General features: G+C 36.7%; 1 protein-coding gene across 1 annotated transcript in view; it reads right to left on the reverse strand.

Annotated features, from left to right (window-relative positions):
* Positions 1-24,325, reverse strand: part of SPAG1 (sperm associated antigen 1) — a 43,208-nt gene extending 18,883 nt beyond the window's left edge. The window contains exons 1-10 of the mRNA XM_059815366.1: positions 24,184-24,325; positions 23,449-23,608; positions 22,952-23,077; positions 18,269-18,336; positions 16,042-16,160; positions 15,430-15,535; positions 9,867-9,997; positions 9,099-9,205; positions 6,549-6,711; positions 124-552 (exon numbers count right to left, since the gene is read on the reverse strand). Coding sequence (XP_059671349.1) covers positions 124-552; positions 6,549-6,711; positions 9,099-9,205; positions 9,867-9,997; positions 15,430-15,535; positions 16,042-16,160; positions 18,269-18,336; positions 22,952-23,077; positions 23,449-23,608; positions 24,184-24,323 — 1,549 coding nt within the window. The 5' untranslated portion in view covers positions 24,324-24,325. The remainder of the gene's footprint in view (positions 1-123; positions 553-6,548; positions 6,712-9,098; positions 9,206-9,866; positions 9,998-15,429; positions 15,536-16,041; positions 16,161-18,268; positions 18,337-22,951; positions 23,078-23,448; positions 23,609-24,183) is intronic.
* Between the last annotated feature and the right edge of the window lie 1,019 nt (positions 24,326-25,344).

Here is a 25,344-nt window from a genome sequence, read left to right on the forward strand (position 1 = left end):
AAAGAATTTACTGCACAGTAACTACTGCCAAAAATCCAGGGATAGGCTAGGTTAGTTCATTTGCAGTTCCTTTAAATAATCTAAACAATAATCCTAGATTTAAGTATAAGGTATTGCACTCACCTAGACCAATGACATATTCAATTGCTTCCGAGTATTTGAGCACAGCTTCACCAAACTGTCCACTCTTAAATAACTCGTTTCCTTCACTTTTTAGTTTTGCTGCAGTAGGAGGAAGTGAAGTAGAACTGCCACCACCAGCTGACTGAGACCCTGCTCCATTTGATCTGGAGATCTTCTCAGCTTCAGGACTTTCACTCTTTTGATCACTGTGTAAATAGCCATTAACTTCACCTTCATGGTCCGATAAATGCTTTTGTGGTTTTTTCTCTGATGTACCTTTTTTTAATCTGCTCTCAGTGGATTCCTTCTGCTTCTGTGTCTCTCTGTCTTCCGCCTTACTGCCACCTCCTTTGCTATGAAACTTTCTCTGCGCGTTCCCCATTTCTGCCTCCTCAGTAGCCGCCTCTCCTCTTACTGGCACGCCAATTTCTACAAGGAAGTTAATGAGCTGAGTTAGAGCTTGCATCATCAGAAGAAACTATCGTCCTGGCAAAAGAGGGGTGTACAGTCAAAGAAAACAGTACCAAATCCTCCAGGCATCTTAATGTTACAAAGATTTATTTGCCTCAGAAAACACTTCCACGAACACAGAAAAATTCCTACTTACACGTAACTTGCAATTATTACTGAGAATACGTTACTGTGAAATCTTATTCCTCCTTGCTGGGCACATTGTTAATCCCTGTTCTGTAGTGTCAGAATGGTACAGAGTTCACCTTGAAATTAACTCTTTAAATACTGGCTATTACAATACTGATACATTGATTTTCCATGACCAAATCAAAATGCTTGCATGTTAAAATTAGAACATGCAGCTAACAAACGAGTAATGTTGCACACTTCAAAATGCTCCTCAAATACAACATAGGAGGGATAAAAGTTTATAAATCATTCTCAAAAAGGTTTTATTTAAATATAATATCAAAAAGCCTTTATAGAGAGTTCAGATCATTCAGTTTTCATTACTATTGTTAATTAGGAAAAAATCATACAATAAGGGTATCAGATATTAACATACATAATTTCCTTATTCACCTTTATGCCTAACACATTACCACCACGGTATTCAAATATAGATTTCAGCTGAAAGCCTGACTCTTGAGATACTACCAGTCACACAAAGGCAAATCTGTGTTTTTATACTATCAATTAAGATACTGGGTTTCCACCTTCCCTTAACTTGATGTGCTCATCTGTCCAACAGAATTTTTTCTTATATATTGGAGACATACCTCCAATTGACTCAAACTAAACTTCTGAAGTTGATTGAGTATGAATGAACTCCAGGTTGTTCCAAATTACAGAAATGATTTTTTTTTAATGCACAAAACATTACTGAAATCAAACCAAACAGGATGGGAAAGAATAAGATTTTTAAAAACAATAGATTCTTTAGTGCCTAACAGACAAAAGCTACAAGTGCATCCTTCCTAGCTGTGGTCTCTGTTTTGAAATCCTGCATTTAATAATAAGTTCATACTCCACAGTGGGAACAATGATAGGATAAATCAATTCTACCCACACAGACATTTTTATAAAATTTGAAGTAAATTATTTATATTTGAGACTTCCATCCATCCATCCATCCATCCATCCATCCATCCATCCATCCAATCTGGCAGTGACAAATATGCCAAAAAGGTTTAAAGTCTATTTGGTAAGGAGGATGAGGGTAAAAGGCTAGCTGGGCAGATGAGTGAAGACAGCAGTATATGATAATAATTTCCTTAGGATATATGCTAAAATACTTTTGTTTTACATCCACCAAAACAGAGAATACTCCATATACCTTCTACATTAAAAAAAATGAAAAAACAGTTTTAAATGTCACAGACAAACAGGTTATAGGACAAGTTTTTAGAAAAAATTCTACAGCAAAACACTCTTGGAAAGCATCCCAACTGCTAGAGACAAAGAAAAAGCAAGAAAGGCAGATAAAGTGTGATGCAAATGTGAATGTCATTAAATGCGAATGTCATTTCCTCTATACAGGAGAAAATTTCCTGAAGATGAAGCACACAGAAGCAATCCTGTATTAAACAGGAAACATTTACAGCATTTGGAGTCCCCCTGAAAATAAGAATACTCATAATTAACTTGTTTAGCTGTCAGGTTATGTTAATGGCCTAAATATTTCTGGACTGAATAAACACCATGCACAAAATTGTACATTCATGTTAGTACTAAAATAATGAACTTAAAATGGATGGACTGTCATAAACCAAAAGCTATTGAATACACCAAAATTAATATTTGAAGCATTTTTTTGTAATGGATTACATCATCTTTCATTTAAAATTAATTTCCAGCTACACAAAGTATTTATCCTCCAGAAGCATGGCACAAAAACAGTGGTGGCAGAATGAAAAGCAACATATCTAAGTTCGGTTCACAATGAATTCGTCTATTATGAAGCTGGGAAATATTTTCAACTCTTTTATCCACGCTGGACTAGCTACATATGAAGGCAAATGGAATGGTCCAAATCTCCACAGATTAATTTTTTATAATTTTAAATAATTTTTTGCTTTTGTGCCACACACGATCAGCAAATACCTGTTTTGTATTACATGTTCTTGGTTTAGCTGATTGAGATCGGACCTGGATTGTTCTGAGCCAGAACATATAATGAACAGACTTCTCAAATGACTCTGATGTCTGACTGCTTAGGAGTGGTCTTTGTTCATAAAAAATGAAAAAATATTTACTGGTCAACATTTATATTGACACTGTAATTGAGGGTTTTTCTTAACTTCAGGATATGCACTACAAATGCTAGAGTTAATTTTCAATGCAGTTTCTTTTAACATGATCTAAATTTTCATATCGTTAGCTTGCAATAGAGCCTAAAAGCCACAGTGCATTGGGCCCCATTGTGCTAAACGCTATACAAACTAATTATAAATGAGAGCCCCTTCTTCAGAGAGTTTACAATTCTAAAAATCAAAAATAGCAAATGAACAAGCACACTGGAAAAAGGATCAAGGAATACAGAATAACTATTATAGTGGATAACAAGGTGGCCAAATGTCCTCATATAAGACCTCATCAATAAGGCTTCTAACCTTAAGGATAACAGACACAGTCAATTATTCAAGGCTACAATGGCAAAGAAACTATCTATTACAGTAAAATTCTAGTCACAGAGTTGACTACAAATTAAGATTTGGATAGGTGCGAATTCATATATGGCATAAAGGCCAAGTGAGTGAGGACACAGAGCAGCCAGTAAGCATTAACCAACAGATAGCACCTCAATTATCTCAGAGCCTCAGTGGCAGAGGAGAGCAGAAAGCAATACCAGGAATGCTGAAAATACAACAGCAAGCACAACTGATTGCTTGAGTAGCAAAGAGCTCCAATTGTCTCCTACCCAATAAGCTCTGCTTCTCAACAAATCAGAAACTGCAAAATGCAAATCTAAGACCTTACTCATTGTTCTCTGTGAAAAGCCATGAAACTTTAACATATATGTTGAAGAATTATCTGTAACATCAAACAAATATTTCATTATTCCACACGGAATAATTCAAGAAAAAGTAAAAAGGTAAAGACAAAGAATCCGGTTTTATTTGAAGATGTCCATTTCATAAAACACATTTAGAAAATCAACAAGAGAAATTCAAAGAGTGTTATCAACCCCTATTTGTTTTGGAAAGCTGCAAATCAGTCATTATGATGACAGCTCCATTTATTTAAGGGCAGAAAGCCCATTACTTCAGAGAAACCATGATACATGGTCAAGACCAGCTGAGAACAGAGTACATAATTCATCAAGGATGCAGAGAGAGTTTTTGTACCTATTCAACTCCTAACAAGATGCCCAAAAAAGGATGCTCTAGTGAAAGAAAACAAAGTCACAAGATAGTGGACTGATATAAGGAGATGCTCTTCAATGTAAGAATGGTTCCAAATCACGGTACTGTCATGTTCAATGACAAAGACCTTAATTTGGGGCTATCAAATAGAAAATAGACTGGGGAAAAAAAATCACAAAATAATTCTCTGCAGCCAACTACTGTGGCACCACGTAAATTTAATACCACATAGGGAGCGAAACTAGAAGTCAGATGAAGAATTTAACACAAAGGAAAAAGAGGTGCTCTGATGCTTCAGTATCACATGTCAGTGTACCAAACCAGCAATCTCAAGGTGCATAAAACAGGAGGACACATACAAAAATAAAAAAATACACATCCTGAATTAAGAAAAAGGTCTCATCCAGAAGAAGAATATTCTCTTCACGTCTAAAGTGTAATAAATAAACCATGCACAAAGAAAATGCTCTCTAGGCAACATCTTTTCCTATGGTCAACTCACAAAACATAGCTTTGCCTGTTAAGAGGTTTCTTGTACGTGCTCAAAGTACGTCTTTTAAAGAGAGATCTGTTGTCAACTTTAGCAATAACAGGTTGAGAAATAATAATTTTAAAGCTAAATTAGACTTTATGCAAATGCACTTTCCTTTTTACGAATAAATATTTACTAAATTTCAGAACTGTTTACTACAATATTCTTTTAAATTATTGTAATAGATCAAGTAAATACCACACAATTCAGCAAATTTTTTATTAATTAGAAGAGGCTATTTAAAATGTATTTATTTTATCTCTAAACCATATTTATTACTTGAGGTTATAACTTCTATAAACATGTCAAAATATCAGGTCCTTTGTCAAATTCATACATGATTTTTAGCTTTTACAGTGCCTGAATACTAGTTTTTACAGTCTCTAGGACATAAACAATTTTCCGTTTCTATGGTACAAAAAGGATTTTATTTACTTTTGCTTTCAGATACATAGAAGATGAAGAGACACTACACTCTTTATTTAGACTGTTTGGTTCAAAGCTGAGAAATCAGCTCTTCAGAGCTAAAGAAAACAAAAAATATTTTGTTGTTTTTTTCCAATCTCTAAATTATAAGTTTAGTAGGAATGTATCAGGCTTGCCAACTAGAATGTGAAGTCAATGTGACTACATGGCTGGACTACATGGACTACTGGACTGACTGTGACTACATGACTAGATGTATAGAGAAGACGTATAAGATGCTTAGTCTACTTATTGCTGTTAGCTTCACAGAACATCAGATTTTTTCAGTCACTGGACTGACTTCATATTTGTTTCCAGTTGTACTTTAAAACACAGAGTAATCTAGGAAGATGCTTGCCTCCTAAATCTCAAAAATACTTATGTGTATCACATGAACATAGGTGACAATGTCGTCAGTTGACAATCTTCCCTATGTTTAAAAGCCTAACCTTTCATCAACAGAATGGGAGTCTTCCTATGGAGCTAGAAGGCACTTAGTCATCTGAATGCTCCCAATGGAAAGCAACCCCAAATTAACTAATATTTAAGGCTAGTGACATGATCCATCCTTTCTTCCAGGGTTTTAGCTGAGGAGACTTAGTGGATACCTACTGATTCTGAAAAATGTATTTTCCTTAAATTTGTGTGCAAATAATGCATTATTAAATCACACATGTACAGTCTAATATTCACAATTAAGTTGGAAAACCCACAGACTGATTTAATTTCAAGATAAACTACTACATAGGCCACAGAAAACACAAAAGCCACAGGTGTCATGCCACATTACCTTAAAGAACCAACAGAAAGGAGAAAGGGTGGAAACGAACCCAGGCATGTTATTCTGTTGCAGGCTGAAGCCCGGACATGCAGCTGAATCTAAAAGCAACCTGCCAGTACAAGCCTCAATAGCCCCTGCTGCCTCACTTCCTCCTAGAAGATATGTATTCTGATTATGCCAGTAGCTTCATCTCAACAGTCTTGCACTTGGTCACACACTAATCTATGAACGGGAGCTGCACTTCAACTGCTTGTAAAATACATATAGTACAAGAATTACACGTTGTTTAATATATACTTTCAGAACACAGAAATGATCTCTTACATTAAAAACAAAAAAAAAATATTGCTAGTTTTCAAAACAAACAACAACAAAATTACATGCCACTTGATCATTTTTACACCCTTTGATCCAATCAAGGGAGGAAAAATGCAGAAGAAAAATGTGATGGTGGGAAGGTAGGAGAGCTGTGCAAGCGAAAGAGCTAAGGAACACAAAATGTTCTCTAACACCAGAAGAAATTCCCAACTGGGTCCACATCAAAGGACAGGTATAAAATTACACAGGACACAGAGAAGTAGGTGATTTATAGCAACATTTTCCACCTCTGTTATACCCTTTCTAGAAATAATTCCAAAGATGTGTAATAAAGCTGGATTCTAAATTTCGCACTCTAATCAACTCTAGGTAGTGAATGTAATTTTAGTCTTCAAACAGGCAAAATCCTTTGCAAGCAAATATGGATGAATTGTGTGAATAAACATTGCAATATCAAAGGCAATGATTTTTTCCTCAGGTTAAAATTAAATAGGGAATGACATGACATTACTTTTATCTCCAGTGCTTCTTTCACTTTCTTCTGTATTTTCCCCTCTTTCTTCATCACCTTCTGAATCCTCTACATCTTGAATAAGTATTCTTCTTCCTTTGCCTTGAGTCTCAGGTACAGGCTTTAAACCTTTCAGATTCTTTTCAATCTCTAGCAGATTTTTCTGCAATAAAGAAAAAGCAGCAATAGCAGAAGCCTTTTCTTAAAGGTATATAAATTGTAACTTATATACAGAAAATACATTCTGTTAAGTAATCCACGTAAGATCCTGAAGAACTATTGAGATAAATGTTACCAATATAAACACAGAGAAAATAAACATGGCTTTTCCAAGAACCAGTATCAAAACCAAGATTAACATTCAATTTCAGTCTCTTAGAAACTCAGAAGATATCACACAAATAAATAGTACTTTTCTTGAATGAACTGCTTAAGCAAAAAAAAAAAAAAAAAAGGAAAAAAAGTAGATTGTACTATTGTGATATCTGGCATGGTCTACTCAGAAGAGACACATGGAAAACAGGCTCTTTCCAGAATCTTCAAAAAAGCCTAAAATCAGTTTACCAAAATTTATGCTATGGAGAATTTGGTGTCTGATGGATATCTGATGGAGGAGTGTAACTGACAGAACTGGAACCGAAAGAGAGAACAATTTCTTAGCAGTGTAGCAGAAGGACACTGTTGAATAATGAAAAGGTTTGCTCCTCTTGTAAGAACTGCAAATTAGATGATGAAACAGGGTCTCATTCCATAAACATTTTTTGATTACTCAAAAAAAAAAAACCTCCAACTGCGCTTTACACTTTCAGAGCAGAGTAAGACACACCCAACATTATGCACTGTTCTGAATTTAATTCAATGCTGTACAAGGAAGTGCCATTTTAGTACTCACTTCCTCAAGAAAAAGATAAAACAAGGACAGGAACAAGCAAAGATTCATGTGGACAAAGTACCTTGAAGAATTCCAGTTACTGACAAGCAATTTACCTTTATTTTAGTGACTGCGCATAAACATTCACTCTGCATGTGTTCCATACATTCATAATTAGCTCAAGAGGGTTTTGAGGATCCTCCAAGTGAAGAGCAACTCAAAAAAATGCCCTGCCAAGCACTCTGTCACCTCTCAGTGTCTCAGCCAAGGCATAATAGCTGGCACAGACATCTGGTTTCAGCTACAGAAGCATTGCTCAGCAAACCTACTAATATATTTGGATCTCTGGAAGAGTGTACTCAAAATGAGTAAGTATCTTATGTCTGGTATTATAAGAAGTCTCAGCACAGCCTATCTGATACTCTTTTCACAAAGACTGTTGTGGAGTTTGTCAATACAGACTCACAAGTTATTTAGTGGTTCTTGTAAACAGAACAAAAACCCCAAAAGCTCTTTTAGAACTCAATCTAGAGAGACGGGTGTTTAAAAAGAAAGAAAGATTAAAAAAAAAAAAAGCAGGCATGTTGATTCCTTGGTTGATGGGAAACTCAGGAACTCTTCTGGACAGGAATTTAGCTGCAAGAACACCCTAAAAGGGATGAATGCTTTATGTGGTGTATTTGACGTAACAGGCTTGGACTTCTCTCACTGGTGCCAGGAATAGCAGTGATCAAGTAACTCCATGGAAAGAAGTAGCAATCAGCAACCTGCTGGCAGCTCAAAATGTGCCAACAATAAGAGCTGAACAGAATTCAGGTGATGAGGCAATTGCACAGCATCCAGAAGTCATATGTAAAGAAATTGGGAGGGTAGCAGTATGATGGACTCCAAATTAACAGGAAAAGAGCCGTTTAGTCTCAGAACTGCCTAGTACTGAAGATTCTAAGGACATGGAGAGTCCAAATGCAAGGACTGGGTTCTAACCCACAAAATACCCCTAAGAAGATACCAATGAAATGACACGGACCAATCTGCTCCTAAATAGCTGAAGTAATACTAATACAAGGACCACATCCTGACCTTGAGTTTCCAACGAAAGCATCCAGCTTTCTTAGACCCAAAATTGGCTAAGAAGGGTCCAGATTCATCAGAAGGTATGAAAGGTTTTTCATTCTAGCCTGGAGGGAAAAATGAGGTTTTATAACATCATGCTGAAGTGAGGACAGAATCCAGGTCCTCTCCTTTTGGGTTAACCTTCCCACTACAATAAAAGCTTGGCATCTCTTTTGAATTTTTCTTGCAAATTATGTGTCAAATTTAAATGCACCTATTACAATGGACCTTTTTGAGAGAAATTTTCAAGTAACTTTCATCAGCTAAGACACTAATACTGTAAGCATGTTCAGCAGCAAACTTTTAGGCACCAAAATTACATTACTAGAGAAGACTTGAGTGCCTACAGGTTCTCACAATTAAGTAGTGAACAGAAAACCTGGTCACATTCAAGTACCTAAGTTCCACCACAGGCACCTATGTGGTCTTGCAAAACTGATCATTGGCACAGTAGATTGAGTGTATCCTCAAAACTCATATTCAAATCAAACAATATAAACTGTACTCACTTATGCTACAGCTGCATACCACCTTTTTCTAGTCATATTCAACTCATTTATCTTTACCTTAGCTATAACGTTTTCTGGTTCAACACACAATACTTTGTTCAGATCCTCTATAGCTGTCTGGTAATTCTGCAGCTGACTGTATACAGTGGCACGGCGCATCAGAGCTAGAAAGGAACAAAGGGTATTATTTATGTATTTAAACCATAAAGTGGATACAAACACACTATTTTTTCTAGACATATTAAGTGTAAAACAGTTTTTAAAATTCTGCATTTATTTCATAATGACTGTATTAGTAGTAACTGTTCTCTTGATCATTTTTAACGATGCAATTTCACATGACACCTTTTGGGACAGCGATCATGAATTTTGAAGCATCTTTTCATATTTTTCCAATTTTTCCCCTCCTCCCATGCAAATATAGTTAGCTACATTCAAGTCCTTGCCTTCAGAAAGGATTAAATCAGCCACTTTCATTGTTTTCATGTCACTTTTAAGGCAATTAATACTTCAGTGTGGGTATTATGGAAACAATGCTCTGCAGGAATACAAGAGGGCTTATAGTCATCATATAAAAAACAAGAGTTAGCCCCATGCTACTGCATAAGAATACCCATTACAGATCAACAGGACAGACCGCATAAAACTTCCCTGACCCCAAAAATACCATTAAAATTACTTCGGGGAGCTACTCTGTTTCCTTCTTTATACTTGGACTTGATCTAAAGCTCAGTGAAGTCAACTAACAACATGAATCGATATGTACCATTTTATTTGCTAGAAATAAAATAATACATAGAAGGGCAAGTTTATGTTCTACTTTACCTTTTACGTTGCCAGGTTCCATATCTAGTACCTTCTCACAATCCTGCAAAGCACTGTCCCAGTCCTGAAGTTTGATTTCTGCTTGAGCTTTGTTATTATACGCAGCTGCAGTGGGTATTACTGATATACTCCTGAAAAAAAGAAGTATTGACCATGGTAGGCTCATAGGTAGAAACACTTCACTATTGGAAGCTGAAAACAGTATTATAACAATATTAACACTGATGTTCTAACCACAATAGTGGTTAGGAACTCCTTCCTGTGAGACTAGAGGCAACCATCCACCAACCAGATTTACCATCTTCAGAGGTCTGTTGCTTGCCAGGGCTTAGATCTGAGATGTTGCAGAGAAGATGCCATGGCTCGTCTGTCCCTTAAACTATTCCTTCTTGCTGCCATCCATGTAGACTCAAATGAAACTGCCAAATGAAACCTTTGAGAGTATCAAGAGTAACTGCAGAGCTCTGGAGGCTATGATGAAGAGCATGGGGGGCCACATGGGCTTCTCCTTAATCTTGCTTGTAAAAGGGAAAGAGTGAGGTAGCAGTGGATGAATCATCCAGGTCAATGTCTGGCTGTGTGGCTGGTATTGTAGACAGGGCTTTAACTTCTATAACAGGATCATGTCTGAGGAATAAGGACAACTGGAATCCATATGGCAAAGTGGTGCAAGACAATCTTTGCCAACACCCTTGCTACCTTAGCAAGAAGGACTCTAAACTATATTCACTGGGAAGAGGGGGCAATAGGGAAATGCCAGGGGACAGCGTACTGGAAGAGACTCTCACACTTCCCTTGTGAAAAAAGCATGACTGGAGGACAATCTCAAGTGCTTGTGCACAAATGCACAAAGCATGGAAAACAAAAAAGAAGAATAAAAGGTCTATGCAGCTATGATCTCAGTGGGATAACAGAGATATGGTGGGATAATCTGTGTGGCTGAAGTGCTGTGATGGAGGCATGCAGGCTCTTTAGAAAGACTAGGAAGGTAAGGAGGAGGAGATGCATTCTAGTCTATGCAGTGATTAAATGTATGAAGGTTTGTCTTGGAACAGGCAAGGTTTGTCTTGGAACAGGCAAGAGACTGACAAGCCAGTCAAGAGAGCTGATGGGTAAGAATAAGAGGTCAGACTGATATGGTGACATCATGGTAAGCACCTGCGTCAGACTGCCTGATGAAGAAGAGCAAGCAAATGAAGTATTCTTCAGGCAACTAGAGGAAGCCTCACAATTGCAGACAGGCTCCCATGGGGGACCTGAACCACCCTGTATCTGCTGGAAGGGCAGAATGACAAGGCACAAGAAATCTGTGAGATTTCTGGAGCGTATTGAAGACAACTACTTGACACAATCAACAAGGTGATGAGGGGGAATGCTCTGCTGGAATTGTTACTCACAATCAAGAACTGTCTGGGAACACAAAAGTTGATGACAGCCTTGGCTGCAGCAACCATGAGATGGTAGAGTTTAAGATTCTGGGAGAAATGAGCAAGATGAACACTAGAATTTTAGCTCCATACTTCAGAAGGCAAGATTTTGGCCCATTCAGGAATTTGCTTGGCAGGATTACAGGGAGAATGCCCTGTAGGGCAAAGGGTGCCAGGAAAGCTGGTGGATCTTCAAGGACAGCTGCCTCAAAGCACAAGAATGATCCTTTCCAATGTGCAGGAACTGAAGCAAGCATAGAAGAAGGGATGAACAGAGAGCTCTTGACTGAGCTGAAACACAAAAATTAAATACACAGCAGATGGCAGTGGTGATGGGCTACCCAGGAGGAATACAGAGACACTGGCTAAGTGCAAGTGATGGAATTAAGAAAGCAAAAGCTCAGATGAAGTTGAAACTAGAAAAGGGATATGAGGAGCAACAAGAAAAGTTTGTTTTGTTTTTTTTTTTAAAAGGTCTATCAGCAGCAAAACAAAGATTAAGGAAACTGTGGGACCACTGCTCAATGCCACAGAAGACCTAGTGACAAAGGACATAGAAAAGTTTGGGTACTCAGTGGCTTCTTTGCCTCAGTATTCATTGGTAAGGTTTGCCCCCAGGCTTCCCAGGTCCCTGAGTCTAGAGGCAGATTCTGTAGGAGTGAAGCAGTTCCCACAACAGAGGAAGATAAAGCCAGGAAACACTTAAGAAAATAGGATATAGGATATACACACACAGATGGTGTGTTCAGGAAGCTGGCCAATGTCACTGCAAGACTGCTCTATATCATCTTTGAAAAGTCATGGTGATTGGGAGAGTTTCCTCGTGACTGGTAAAGGCTAATGTCACATATATCTTCAAGAACAGCAAGGTGGAGGACCTGGGAAACTACAGGCTGGTCAGTCTAACCTCAGTTCTCAGAAAGATTATAGAGCAAGTCTTCCTGAATTCCTGTCCAGGCACACGAAGGATAAGAGGGTGACAGGCAACAGTTAGCATAGATTTACCAAAGGTAAATCATGCCAAGACCAACCTGATAGCTTGCTTTGCTGAGTGGCTCCGTGAAGGAAGGAAGAACAGAGGATGTTGCTTACCTTGACTGTAGCAAAGCCTCTGACATGATCTCCCATAGTATTCTTATTGCCAAATAGGCAAAACATAGACTAGGTAAGTGGACAATAAGGCAGATAGAAAACTGACTGAACTGGGCTCAATGAACTGAGACATACAAAGTCCAACTGGTGACCAGTTACTTGTGGCCTCCCTTTGGGATCAATACTTTTTAACATCTTTATCAGGGGGGTATAAGATGGAACAAATCGAAGGCACCCCCAGGAAGTTTGTCAGTGATACAAAGCTGGGGGAGAACAGTCAATAACATACTGGACAGCAGAAGTCCAGTCAAAGGTACCTTAACAGGCCAGAAGAATGGGCGGGTGGACTTCTCAGGATGTTCAAAAAAGACAAGCGCAAAATCCTGCACTTGAAACAGAATAACTCCTGCAACAGTGCAGGCTGGGTGCCAACTAGCTAGAAAGCAACTTTGCAGGAAAGGACCTGAGGGCTCTGGTGGAAAACAAATTGAACAGGAGTTAACAGTGTGCTCTCAAGGCAAAGAAGGTGTATCACGTGCTGGGCCATATTAGCAAGAGCGTAGCCAGGAGGTCGACAGAAGTGAGTCTTCCCCTCTCTTCAGTCTGGGGTTCTCCTGTACACAAAAGGCACCAATAGACTGGAGTGAGTCCAGCACGTCACCAGGATAGTTAAGGGGGTGGAGTACATGCAATACTTATGAGGAGAGTCTGAGATAACTAGGATTGTTCAGCCAGAAGGGAGGGCTCAGAGGAGGTCTTGTAGCTGTTTTCAATTACTTAATGGGAAAACATGGAGAAGACTGAGCCACATCCTTCTCAGGAGTGCACAGTGATAGGACAAAAGGCAACAGACACAAGTTGCAAAAAAGGAATTTCTGATGACGTTTTAGGAAAAAAAATTTACTGTAAGGGTAGTTAAACACTGTGACAGGCTGCCCAAAGAGGTTGTGAAATGTCCATCCTTGGAAATATTAAAAACTTAATTGAACAAGGCCCTGAGTAACCTGATCTAACTTGCCCCTGCTTTGAGAGGCGGTTTGCAGAAAATCTCATTCAGAGGCCGCTTCCAACTGGAATTATTCATTGATTCTGCAGTATAACTGAAATGACTAAGCAGAGTGATTTCACTAGAGGTATGCAGAAAAATAGGCAAGATCCATTTATTTTAAAATCACATTAGCATAACAGAACTATGTCAGAGCACGTCCTCTGCAAAAGTTTTGAATCTATTTAGAAATGAGAGAGAGGTTTAAAGTTTTTTGTAAAATACATTCAGCTTAGAATAGTAGGCCTCATTACAAGACAAAGTGAATGAATAACTACCCTGATTATTTTTATATAGAACCCTACTCTTTTTCCCTTTTTAGCCACATACAAATAACCCCTTCAGACTATTATCAATTCATTCCAAAATACATTTTATTTAAATATTTCTAAATGTAAGAAAATAGACATTTTTAGATGGTATTAAAAAAATGCCCAGGTAAAACAGTAGGCAGTGTCAATATCATGTATTTCAGAAGGTGTACAATGCCCCATGGGGGTTGAATACAGGAAGACTCTCCGTTAGGAAGAATTTTGCCCATCCTTATTAATTAACACCTTATTTATGCCCCCAAAGCAGAAATTTTTACTTATTTTTATATTATGGATTTGTATCTTATTGTATTTGAAATACATCTATGGATGTTTTTTATATTCATGTTCATGTATTAAAAAAACCCAAGGAAGATGTTAAGGCTGCAAGTCAAGAACAAAAAAAAATACACATCAAATGCCTCAGTTTAAACAGCGCACTATGAATACCAATACCTTTGTGCACATATATGTATATCAACAATCCCCAGGTAAATTTTCATAAGCTGTTCTACAAAACGCTGCATCCTTCAGTGACAGTATGAATGGTGCTTCCTGAACAGAAATCTGTTCAATATTTATTTTATTGCTGTTGCACACAATTTATTCCTATTCATTATTTTCTCCATACTTGTCAGCACTGACCAGAGACACATTTACTTCCTCATAATTTTTTTTTTTGAGGATATCCCACTATAATATCATAGCCCATGAATTATCTTAACACTTCATGTCACAGTAGTGCCATATCATTACCTTCTGTTTACACTGGTAATTAATACACCAAGATTCCCATATGCTCCAAATTTCTAAGTGACAACTTTGTCACTTCTAGGACTTGTGTTTTTTTAAAGTCCTTATAATTTCAAAGCACAGAGTTAAACACAAAATTGGGTCTCCTTTAATATTAGTTTAATGTGTGAGCATCAGCACTTTTGCAAGTCAGACCTCTAGTGTCTCAAGATGGGTAATCTGCAAATGTTGGTGTTGTGAAAAGCCTAGTTTGTATAAATGGCATCATGTTTGAACACTGTGAAAAGGATACAGAAAAAATCTAGTTCTCCCAAGGCACCGTTCAAATACCTCAACTGAAACACTACCCTTCTCTTCCATTCACCTTGAACTTTTGTACTTTTGAAACAAATACAACAAAGGTCCTGTAGCAACAATCTCTATTTATATAAATAAAGTCAAAGTCTGAATGTATTCCACTGTGCATTAAGTAAGGCAAGCAACCTGTAAGATTCTCATTTTTTTTTAATCCTGTGTTTATATACCTTTTTTCTGGACTGCTACTAACTACAGACAGTGTTATGATGAAGCTGCACACTATGTTTTTTTTTTCTGCTAAGAAGAGATTATTAAATCAATTTTACGTATTAACAATTGAGACAATCCTACTGATACTGCTTATCCTTTTATTTTTGTAAACTTGCCCTTGAACCTCAATGGTTTTGAAAAATCTGAAGAAGTCTGTGACACCTGCAGATTGCATCCCATCACTAAAAATTAATACCAGGATGCAACAGTGCTTTAAGTATTCTTCTGTCAAATCTTTTTGCTCTTTTGAAAATAATCTAATTGTCACTAGCTGCTTCAGTAAGAAGTTACTTTAATTACATTGCTCTAAAAATAATATTCACAAGTAACAGTCATTAAAATGAAACAACACAATAGTATTTACTCACCGAGTGTAGTAAGTCACTGCTTCCACATAATCGCCAATGGCAAAGGCTTCATTGCCCTTTTCTTTTTCACGAGTAGCAATAAAAATCTTCTCTTTCTTTGTCATGCCTAGAAAAAAAATATTTATACATAACAACAACTAACAACTTATACAGATGCAATCAAAACACTATCAGCTAAAATACTTTGAATTTCATAATCTGTATATTACTTTTTTAAAAGAGCATGGCTTACTGAAAGACAAATTTGTATTTTATTTTCTGTAATAAAAACCTAAATTCTTCTGATAGGCATACAACTCAGAATGCAAGATGAAAGCAGTTGGCTAACCCCTACCATCGGTTTGTAATAGCAAAAGTATGCTTTACTTCTTTACCTAGCACTCTCAACCTAATCACAACATAAATCTTTTAACTGATTATTAACACCAAGACTAGATTTTTTTCAAATATGGCTTCAGGCTCAATTGATTTCCTAACAACTTTTAGCATCTCTAGGGGCTGAAAAATAGATAAAGACACTTTTAACTGTCTAATATGCTTCTTCAATTTGCATTCACACTCTAGAACACAGTATTACAATTAAAGAAAAATTGTATGTTTCTAAGACATTACCAGTTGTGTCTATTTTCTGTTCGATTATAGGTAGACTTGGCCTACTAAAGAATCTTGCTTTTGAGTTATTTTCTTCACAGCCTTCATCAATTTTAGAACACTCCTTTTCCACATCGAACCTAAATTAATAAAAATAACAAATTCAATAATGCTGCATAGCAAGACTCCTCTACTAATAGAAAGGCATACTATATTTCCATTATAAACCAAAGGAAAAGAGAGATAAAGGCTGTGTTCAATTATCCGTGACTAGTTCGGAAAAAGATGTTTAGTCTTATCTCTTTTCCTTGTGGTTTTTTTTGTGTGTGTGTGTGCTTCTCCTGCTTATACATTACCTCCCCTCTTCCTCCTCCCTTCTGGTTAAAACCAAACAAACCAAACCAAGAAAATGTCTGTCTCACCTCCTCAACATCCCCCCTAAATTTAAGCATCATCAGGCTCAATCCTATTCCTATCAAACATCTCTATTAACCTTTGCCAAAATACCTAAGAAACAGCTTCAAAGCAATTAATACTGTAAACATGAGAGAGATTTCAAAATGGTCTCAGGCACTTCCAAGGCTACTCTGAAGCAGTTTTTGAAAACAGTGTTTAGAAATTTGTATCAAATAAATATTGCTGCCATAGTCCTATAAAACAAATACAGTAATAACCAATTCCTACACTATCTAGAAACACTACACTCACTGCTTTTCTGTTTAGGACTTAAAGAAAAATAGCCTTTGCTTTCCACAATAATCATGACAATATGAATAATTTCTATCTGAAATAGAGACACAATTTTGAAAATTTATCCAATTCAAAACCTTTTCAGGTAAGACTACTTGTTCTTCATTTTGATTCTGATCTTTTGCTAGCTTACTTTTACCTTTTTATTACAAATTAACCACATTTCAAAGTAAGTGTTTTTAAAATATGAAGTGAAACATTTTGTTCAGAAATCACCTAAACAATTATTTGAAGGTTTTGAAATTATCCTCAAAATGTTTTGAAAACACAATACGCTTCAAACTGGAAAATTTCTTTCAAACAACTTCTGTTTCAGTATACTCGTATAATCCAAAATAAATACATTCTGTGGGAAAATTCACAAACTGTAGTATTATCAGCATGCTAAAGCACTTAAAGATTGAGTACATAAAACTGTAAATAAAAACCCCAAATGACTAGTTTAAATGATACAAAGGAAAGAGGGATGAAAAAATAAATTGTTGCAGAAGTTACTTTGATAACCTATTTTGTTTGTCCACATTTGAGCAGGAGGCACCAGTTTCTGAATCAGACGTGCATGAAAATAACTGATGTACCCAACTGTTTGTAAAAACAGCATCTTACACAGACAGGGTTTTTGTAGGGGTTTTGGTGTAGAGTGAGACATTAAGAGTTTCGTTACCCAAACCCCACAGTCTCTAGATTTTGCTCCCCATCTACTGCACTGGAAACTTGTGGCTCCTCATTCTGATTCTACAGCATCATATTCCAGATTTCAGGAACTAGAGAGAAGCTGCTACTACCATGCAAAACAGAGAAGTATGTGCATTTCCTCCTCCGCGTTCAACAATTTGGGGGCATCAATCTGCCACATAACTTGGGAGGGTAATATGCCACCATTACATGATGCAGAGAGTGTCTTTGTATCAGGGCTCCATCCACTCTAGAAACAGCTACTGTCTAAACCTCTGTTTATTGAATATCAGCAAACTGATGCACGTGCCTCAAGCTCATTCTTTGAGGTCAGTGTGGCTCAGTGCAGGAATAAGGATTCATCAGTTTTGTTTTTAATTTAGAATTGTGGCTTTAGATACACAGAAGATCAAATTTATAAGCCCGTGTTAAATAATCCTAGAAGTGCTTTCAAAAAACAGGTAAATTAAGCTAATTGTAATCCCTTGCTTTTACGTACCTCCATAGATTTTGTATCTTAGATGTTGAAAGGAAAAATGAAATCTGAAACAAGATCTCTTTTTATCATCTGCTGACGTGCTGTATTTCACGCAGCTTGTACAAAAATATAGATTAACTTGTTACCAGCTGTTAGCACCACAATGCATCATTTGCATTTTAACAGAACATTTATTATGAAAACCCTAAGTTTCACCAAAGTGTTACAATTGTTGACCTTAATACTATGTTTCTGGAAAATGCTTTAAAAACCAACAACCGTGTTCCATTATTAAACAAATAAATAACATTTAATAAAAACTTAAATATAAAGGATTTAACATACTTGTCCCATTCACTGTAATCCCGTGGTATGTTTTTCTTGTTTCTTTGTTTGTTTTGTAACTTTTTGTTCTGAAAGAGAAACAGCCAGCCTGTAAGACAATTTTTTAAAGTGGAAATACACAGACCTTTTTTTGTTTTGTTTCTGCAATACATATTCCTAGTAACTAAGACTATTCATGACTAATCTCAGCATAGTCTTGAAAATTTACTTCGTCATGCTTTAAAGAAAATCTTCATGTATTTCACTTATTATTGTAATCTGAGGAGCTCTTCAGTCTCACACTTTCTCTCCACTGCCCTGTTACCTGTCACAGAGGCACTGAATACAACTTTCAGATCGGAGACTGTTCTTTCTAAAAAGTATCTTGTGCTGCCATCTTCCAAACCATCCTTTCAACACAGCAAGGGAGAACTCAGTCTTGGGAAAACCCAGCCTTGTGATGAGGTGTTTGACACTGAGATTGAATCAGTATCCTCGTTTTAGGCTTGCCATTTCCAAGAGAATGCAATGCACAGATTCAGATAGTCCCTGGAACCCTCACAACAAACTTTAAAATGTTTGACTTCAAAACAGTGTCTGGACTTCTTTTGAGTATTTCACACTCCACTCAAGCTAATTCCCAAGATGATTTACACTCATTGTAGCTCTTAAACAAGCTCCATCATTGAGGTTTGCCTTATCTAGAATTTATCCTTAGGACCTTCCTGCAACAATCAGTTCCAATAACAGATTTGACTGACTTGTATCGCAACCCACCTCCTACACTAACCTATGGAACCTATTTCCATAGCTAGCACCTTTGGCATCTCTTCTACCTCTGTCATAAGACTGTATTTCTGATATGTCCCTCCCTGCTTGATGACTTCAACAATGCTTAATAGCAAGGTGTGGTTCCAAACAGGTATTCCACAGCAGAACAGCCAGTTCAAAATATTCCCATCTACTCTGTCCTGGCCATTTAACCCTCCTCTTACCTTGCAATCCATCATTCACTGAGTTAGACCAATGTAATTGTTTGCCGAGTTGCAGATTTACAATTATCTGGATTCAAACAAACAATTTGACAGAGATTACAGTACAATCCCTGAATATCTGTACCAGTTCAACTGAGCATGTGATAAACTGGACTAAAGAAATAAGCAGCAACTTCTTAAACTAGTTTTACCAGTGGTGACACTGTAACAAGGAAATACTTCTGCAGTTGGATGTAAACACCTCAATTTACATAATGCAAATGTGACCCTTCCTGTAAACAATTCTGACTATCTATAATGTTAGGTTACACAAACTTTTATAGTATATAACTTCAGAATTACTCTTAATGTTCTCAGTCTTTCAAGAAGCTAGACAAAATGACAAATACATTTAGTGATCAGCACATGTTTGGAAGAGGTAACTCCTAAATATGGCTTCCTGAAACATGAGTTATCATTATGTATGCATTCTGGTGTATATTAAAAACTTACTAATTTAATAAGTATAAAATATTTTTTTCAAACCAGAAGTCCTTAACTTAAATGAGCACAAAAATAGTGAAACTCTCAGAAGAAAACTCATAAGGTATTTACACTAATGCAACTTTAATTTAGGGAGAGAACTACAGCACGTCCTTTTAAAGAATAAGGCAGAAGTGTTGACTCAAAAATGCACAATTTTTAAAATTCTAGGTCTCATGTTCTTGGGACCATTGTAACCAAGCTGCGGCTCCAGCAAAGTCAGGAATTTCTCAATCAGTAATATTTCAGAGCATCTCATCCAAGAGGCTTTTGATGAAAAATGTATGTTTGCATGCTGTGGAACTAAAAAAAAAAATATCTCTGCCCTTGTCATTTTTCTTTCCAGAACTCACATTGCATGGGTCGCAGGGGGTTTGAAGCCCAGTGAACAATTTCTGGACCAAAGATCAAAGCACGGACTGGCTTCAGTTAAGGTGACGCAGAATTTGGCCTTGGCTCTCCTCTGGGCCCTGTGTGATGGCCTAAGACATTACGGTTCTGTGTCAGATAACCAGTATTAGTCTTTAGTTCAGAGCACCCAAAACAATACGAAGGCTATCTAGATACCACAGTGGATTTTTATAACATAAAACTTGAAATGTGTGTTGCATGCCCTGGACTGTAGCATGAGGAGGTATCTGAGGACAGAAGTCTTTCTGGAATAGTATTAGGAAACTGTGTTTGGCAAAGGAACCTAAGTCTGCTAAAATCCCATCAATACAGTCTTTTGGAAGGGAGTATCTTTCAACCCATGCTTTCGTTCTGTCCTGGAAAAAGTGAGGCAGCAAAAATAATAATTAAGCAATGTGGACAGTTAAGAACAGAAAAACTTAAGCTGTCTCTCCAGTCCTCTTTCATTTTGTAGTATAGATGTAACCTCGAAGTCCTGGGCAGTGTGAAAGAAAAACAGTGGTGTAAGACAGAAATTTCCATATTGTGTTAAAAAGGGAAATATTGCATAAAGTTCACTCTTTTTCTATTCATCTTTGGAAAATCTTCCCCATGACTTCACACTAATAAAAAGAAAACACCATATAGAGTTATAAGCTATTGGTAGTGAATTGAAACTGTACCTACATTTAGTATCAGCAAGAAAATCTGGTTTCAGACACAAGATGCTTCCATTTACCAAACTTGTACCCATTTGTGCAATCCACTTTTTTAGGGTCAGTAAGGACTTCCAGAATTGGCTTCATTGAAGATACTGAATTTTTTATGCATCAGATCAGATGAACAGTCTCCAGTCAAGTAACAACGTGAAATTATGGAAGGCTTTGTGGATTTCTTTCTAGCAGAGAGGAGTAATTTATCAGGCCAACTTTATACTTCATACCACATTATGTGATGCCAGTGCAAAAAATAATTACAGTCCTAACTGATTAGCAAATCATGTTTAAAAATTATAAGATTACACATTGCTTTATCAGCAAGAAAGAAAAGGAATAAAAACTGGTTAAGTATATTAATTGAATTTTTTTGAGATTTCATATTACAGGTATAAATTTAGTGTATACTATAGAAACAGCTTTTTTTAATTCAGTAGTGATCTAGTAGTAGTATAACTGCACTGCTACATAAAAAGATTGAATTCTAAAACTCAATTTCAGGCCTCCCCTCTCTCTTCCAGGACAGGTTACAATTACTTCAGAGGCCATCTGTTTGGACAAAAGGAATGGAAATCATATACCACAGATAAGGCTTAAGGCTGTATCTAGGTTTCCTAGGAATAATGCTAACACCTAAACCTTGTATGAAGAACAAAAGTGATAAAAGCTTAACCTGAAAACTGAATAAATATTTTGCCTTTGAATGGAGAACACATCCTCTTTAGTAAAACTGTATACCCTAGATTTCAAGCCACTTTCCACCATTTCATGCTTAATATTCTAATCTGGATTCACTGAGATCACATGGTATTTTACTTACCATTTTCTGTTCTAGGAAACACTTATACAGGACATAAATCAAGAGTAAAGCTACAGTGGCGCTCTTTGTCTCAGCAAAATAGGATAGTCAAGAGGAACAGCCATTGCAAAATGTGAAAGAGGACAGATCAATTAAAAAAAACAAACCAAACAACAGCACACCTTAGTCTCAATATTAACCACTTATAAAGCATTACTCTGGAATTCCCAGCCTCTTTGTATACCACATAACGGAGAGTGCCTAGTTATCCCAAATGTCTTGCTCTGATGTCTAAGTACCAGCTGACAATAAGAAGTGGTTTCTGACAATACAGGAACACAAATCAGGCATTTACTAATACATAATTATTCCAGTAAAATTTGTCAAATTAACAATTAATAAGAAATATCACATGACCTGTAAGGATCCTTTTGTAACATTTCTCACTTCCAAACTTCCAAAAAGAAAAATCTTTCAGTGAATTTTTTATAACAGTGTCCCAGAATTCCAAAGAAAATAGTGGGCATCAGACTGAAGCCATCCATGATAACATCTGACAATTCAAATAAATCCCATCCCACACCTACTTTTCTGCCAATTCCTCCAGTAGCACTGCATTTAGTAAAAACCACCAAACCATGAGGAAACTAATACCTAGGAAAAAATGCACATGTTTATTCTGTAGTTCTGAAGATTTGTTAAGTGTGCTTTATGGCTAAATTAGGAAGTATGCTTTATGGCTAAAGCTGAAATACCAATTCAAGGTATAAAGTAAGGAGAATCAAAGGCTACATATACACCAGTGCAACCCAATATAAAAGTGGCTACAGAGTGAAACAGTTGGTGCAGAGGGTCCAACATCCACACTGTATGTGTTTCAGGGTATTTATTTTGGACTAGCTCCTGTCTAGTCTCATGGAACAAAAGCCTACTGCCAGCTGGAGAAAGTCTCTTCACATAATTTCATCCAAAAGGAACCTACTTCATATGCTTAAACACCACTTTGAAATGTGAATCAAAGAACATAAAAGGGTGTTTAAGGAGATTTGCTCCAGAAGTGAATTCTTGATTGGAATTAAGACGTTATTACAAGACACATGCTACACTAATGAGGCACTTTTGCTTAAGCATTAGTCTCTTGCAAGGGAACTTAGGGGTCTTTATTTTCTGGTTAACAAAATAAATCTAGTACGAAAGGCTCAATGACTAGAAGTTTGTATATATAAAATTTCCCAATTTTAGAAGGACATATTCTTAACATACATTAGAAAACCGGAGATACCTGATTAGCAGGAAGAGAGCTGCTGGAACAACGAATAGGAGGCAAGTTATCTTGTCTTTCCTGCAGTGTGTCTGTTCTCAGGAACTGTGGTTTCTTATCATCTTCATTCATTTCTGTCACCCAGCTCTGAAGATAAATAAATAATACATCTGTACCTTAAAGCAGTAGAGCAGATATACTTCATAGTCTACAATGATCCTAACAACTATCCTTATAATGCACTGCTCTTAATGGGGAAAAGCAATTGAGACAAAAAGTAATTGTGCTTTTTTCCATAAACAGTAATCTAAAAAAAAAAAAAATCTGTAGAGTTAAAATGGGCATTAAAGATGCAGTGATACTAATTCAAGAAAATAATAAAAAAAACCCCAACATAATCCTTTGATCATTTCCTCATTTAATAGAATAATTACATTCTACTTAGGCAGAAGAAGAGGAAGATTGATACACCAAAGTGATAATATTACTGACCATTATAAATTAGCGTTATACCATACCATCAGTTCACCATTAATTGCTTCCCATTCTTCAGCTGTGAAATCAGAAGCTGTGGCTGCAGGCTTATCTTTTCTCAGAGCTCTGCTCCTTGGATCTAAATGCTCAATACGCTTTTCACAAAACAATGTAAGTTCAGGATAACATCCCTCTTCACCAGACCTTTCAAATGCAAATATATAAAGCTTACAAAAAAGAACTAAACTGCACTGCGTTCTCCATATTTCTCTCCATGTGTAGTCACCACAGTGACTGCAGAGGACTATTTTCCTGTTACAACTGAATTCTACTATCACTTAACAACATTTTGATCAGAAAATCCCAGTGAGTTAATCTTCAACCACTTCCCAGTAGACACACATACACAGTTCAAAATTATCATCAGAGTGCTCATAAAAAAATGCTTGTGTCATTTTCAGCAAAAGTTAAACTGGTATGGCATCTGAAACTACCACAAATGGTCAGGCAAGATGGCTTCATGACAGAACCAAATCCAGCGGCAGTGTTTGAGAAAAACCTGGCATTGAGTTACTCAAACCTTTTAGATGGTTAAAACAGGACTTGGAATTCTAGCGTTATCATATGGACACTTTTAACATGATTACTTTACCTTTGTATTTTAGATTTTAAAGTCACAAAGAAGTTCAAGACAAATAGAGTATTTAGGTACGGGTTCCTTCGAATTTTACAGAACAGGAATATAATTAGTAATGAAGTTAAGAAAATATAACATTTACCTTAATACCCTGAGAATCTTTTCCAGGTGTTTAACATCTGTGCATTTTTCAATGAACTTGTAGTCCAGGTGACCAATAGGTATTTTATATGTTTTAGTGGTTCCTTGGTCCAGCAAAAATGGTACTGACTCATCACCCATAACTAAGTATTAAAAGGAAAAAATGTAGTGATTCTGTAGGCAGTTACATTTTGAAACAATGCTAATTTAAGGAATAGCCCTGCTCATGCTCCGAAGTACTCCTCTGTCATGCAAGCAGACCTATTGCCACAAAAGAGAAATTGCAAATTTGAAGACCTGATCACATAGACTGTTCTTGACAGAGGTTTACTGACAGAAGTATGGTTATATATGAGATATGTTTTGGAAAAATATGTACAACTCTACTGCTTCTGCAAGGCAGAACAAGTTAGAAAGACTGCTTAAAGAAAAATTGCCAAGTTTTGCCAATTTTTGCCTAATTTAAGCAAGTGTGGTGAGGATGAAGGAGAAGATGGTGCAGGACCCTCTACTTTTTTCAGAGGGAAGATGTTAACCAACTCAGTGTATCTAATGGAATGATAACCTTTGCCCTCTCTGTACCCAAAATAAATCAAGTTGTTTGTTTTAGCTCAGTAACTGCATTTTCTGGGCCTCTGATTATATTACTGTACTAATCAGAATCTTTTCCAGTAAGTCTGTAACTGATGGAGTGAGGTGTTCAAATTGGATGCCGCCTGTCTCCCTGTACCTTTGATCTGCTTATCTGCATCTTTTTCTATTTTGATTCCAAGTTCTATGGAGCAGAAATTCTTCTTTTTTTCCCCATGTTATATAGTGCATAAAGCGATCAGTTATTTCTAACGAGTACAATAAGGGCTGCTAGCTAGTATGTGATAACAACTATGTATGGGTATAAACCCAACTAAAATAATTGTGTTTTAATGTCTAGCATAATTACACGTATTAATTTGTAGTTGCACAAAAATGTTTACAATACAGTATCACTTAAATAACAACTGGTTGTAATTAGGTACTGAATAAAGACAGGATCCTGCCCCAAGAATTTACAGTTTCAGTACAGGAAAAGAACATGCATGGAGAGACAGACAAACACAGGAAATAATTAGACAGGAGTAAAAAGCGAGAGGCACTCATCACAAAACTGCAACATTTTCTCCCG

Source organism: Gavia stellata, chromosome 3 (assembly GCF_030936135.1).
Source record: "Gavia stellata isolate bGavSte3 chromosome 3, bGavSte3.hap2, whole genome shotgun sequence".
In the NCBI taxonomy this organism is placed as follows: Eukaryota; Metazoa; Chordata; class Aves; order Gaviiformes; family Gaviidae; genus Gavia; species Gavia stellata.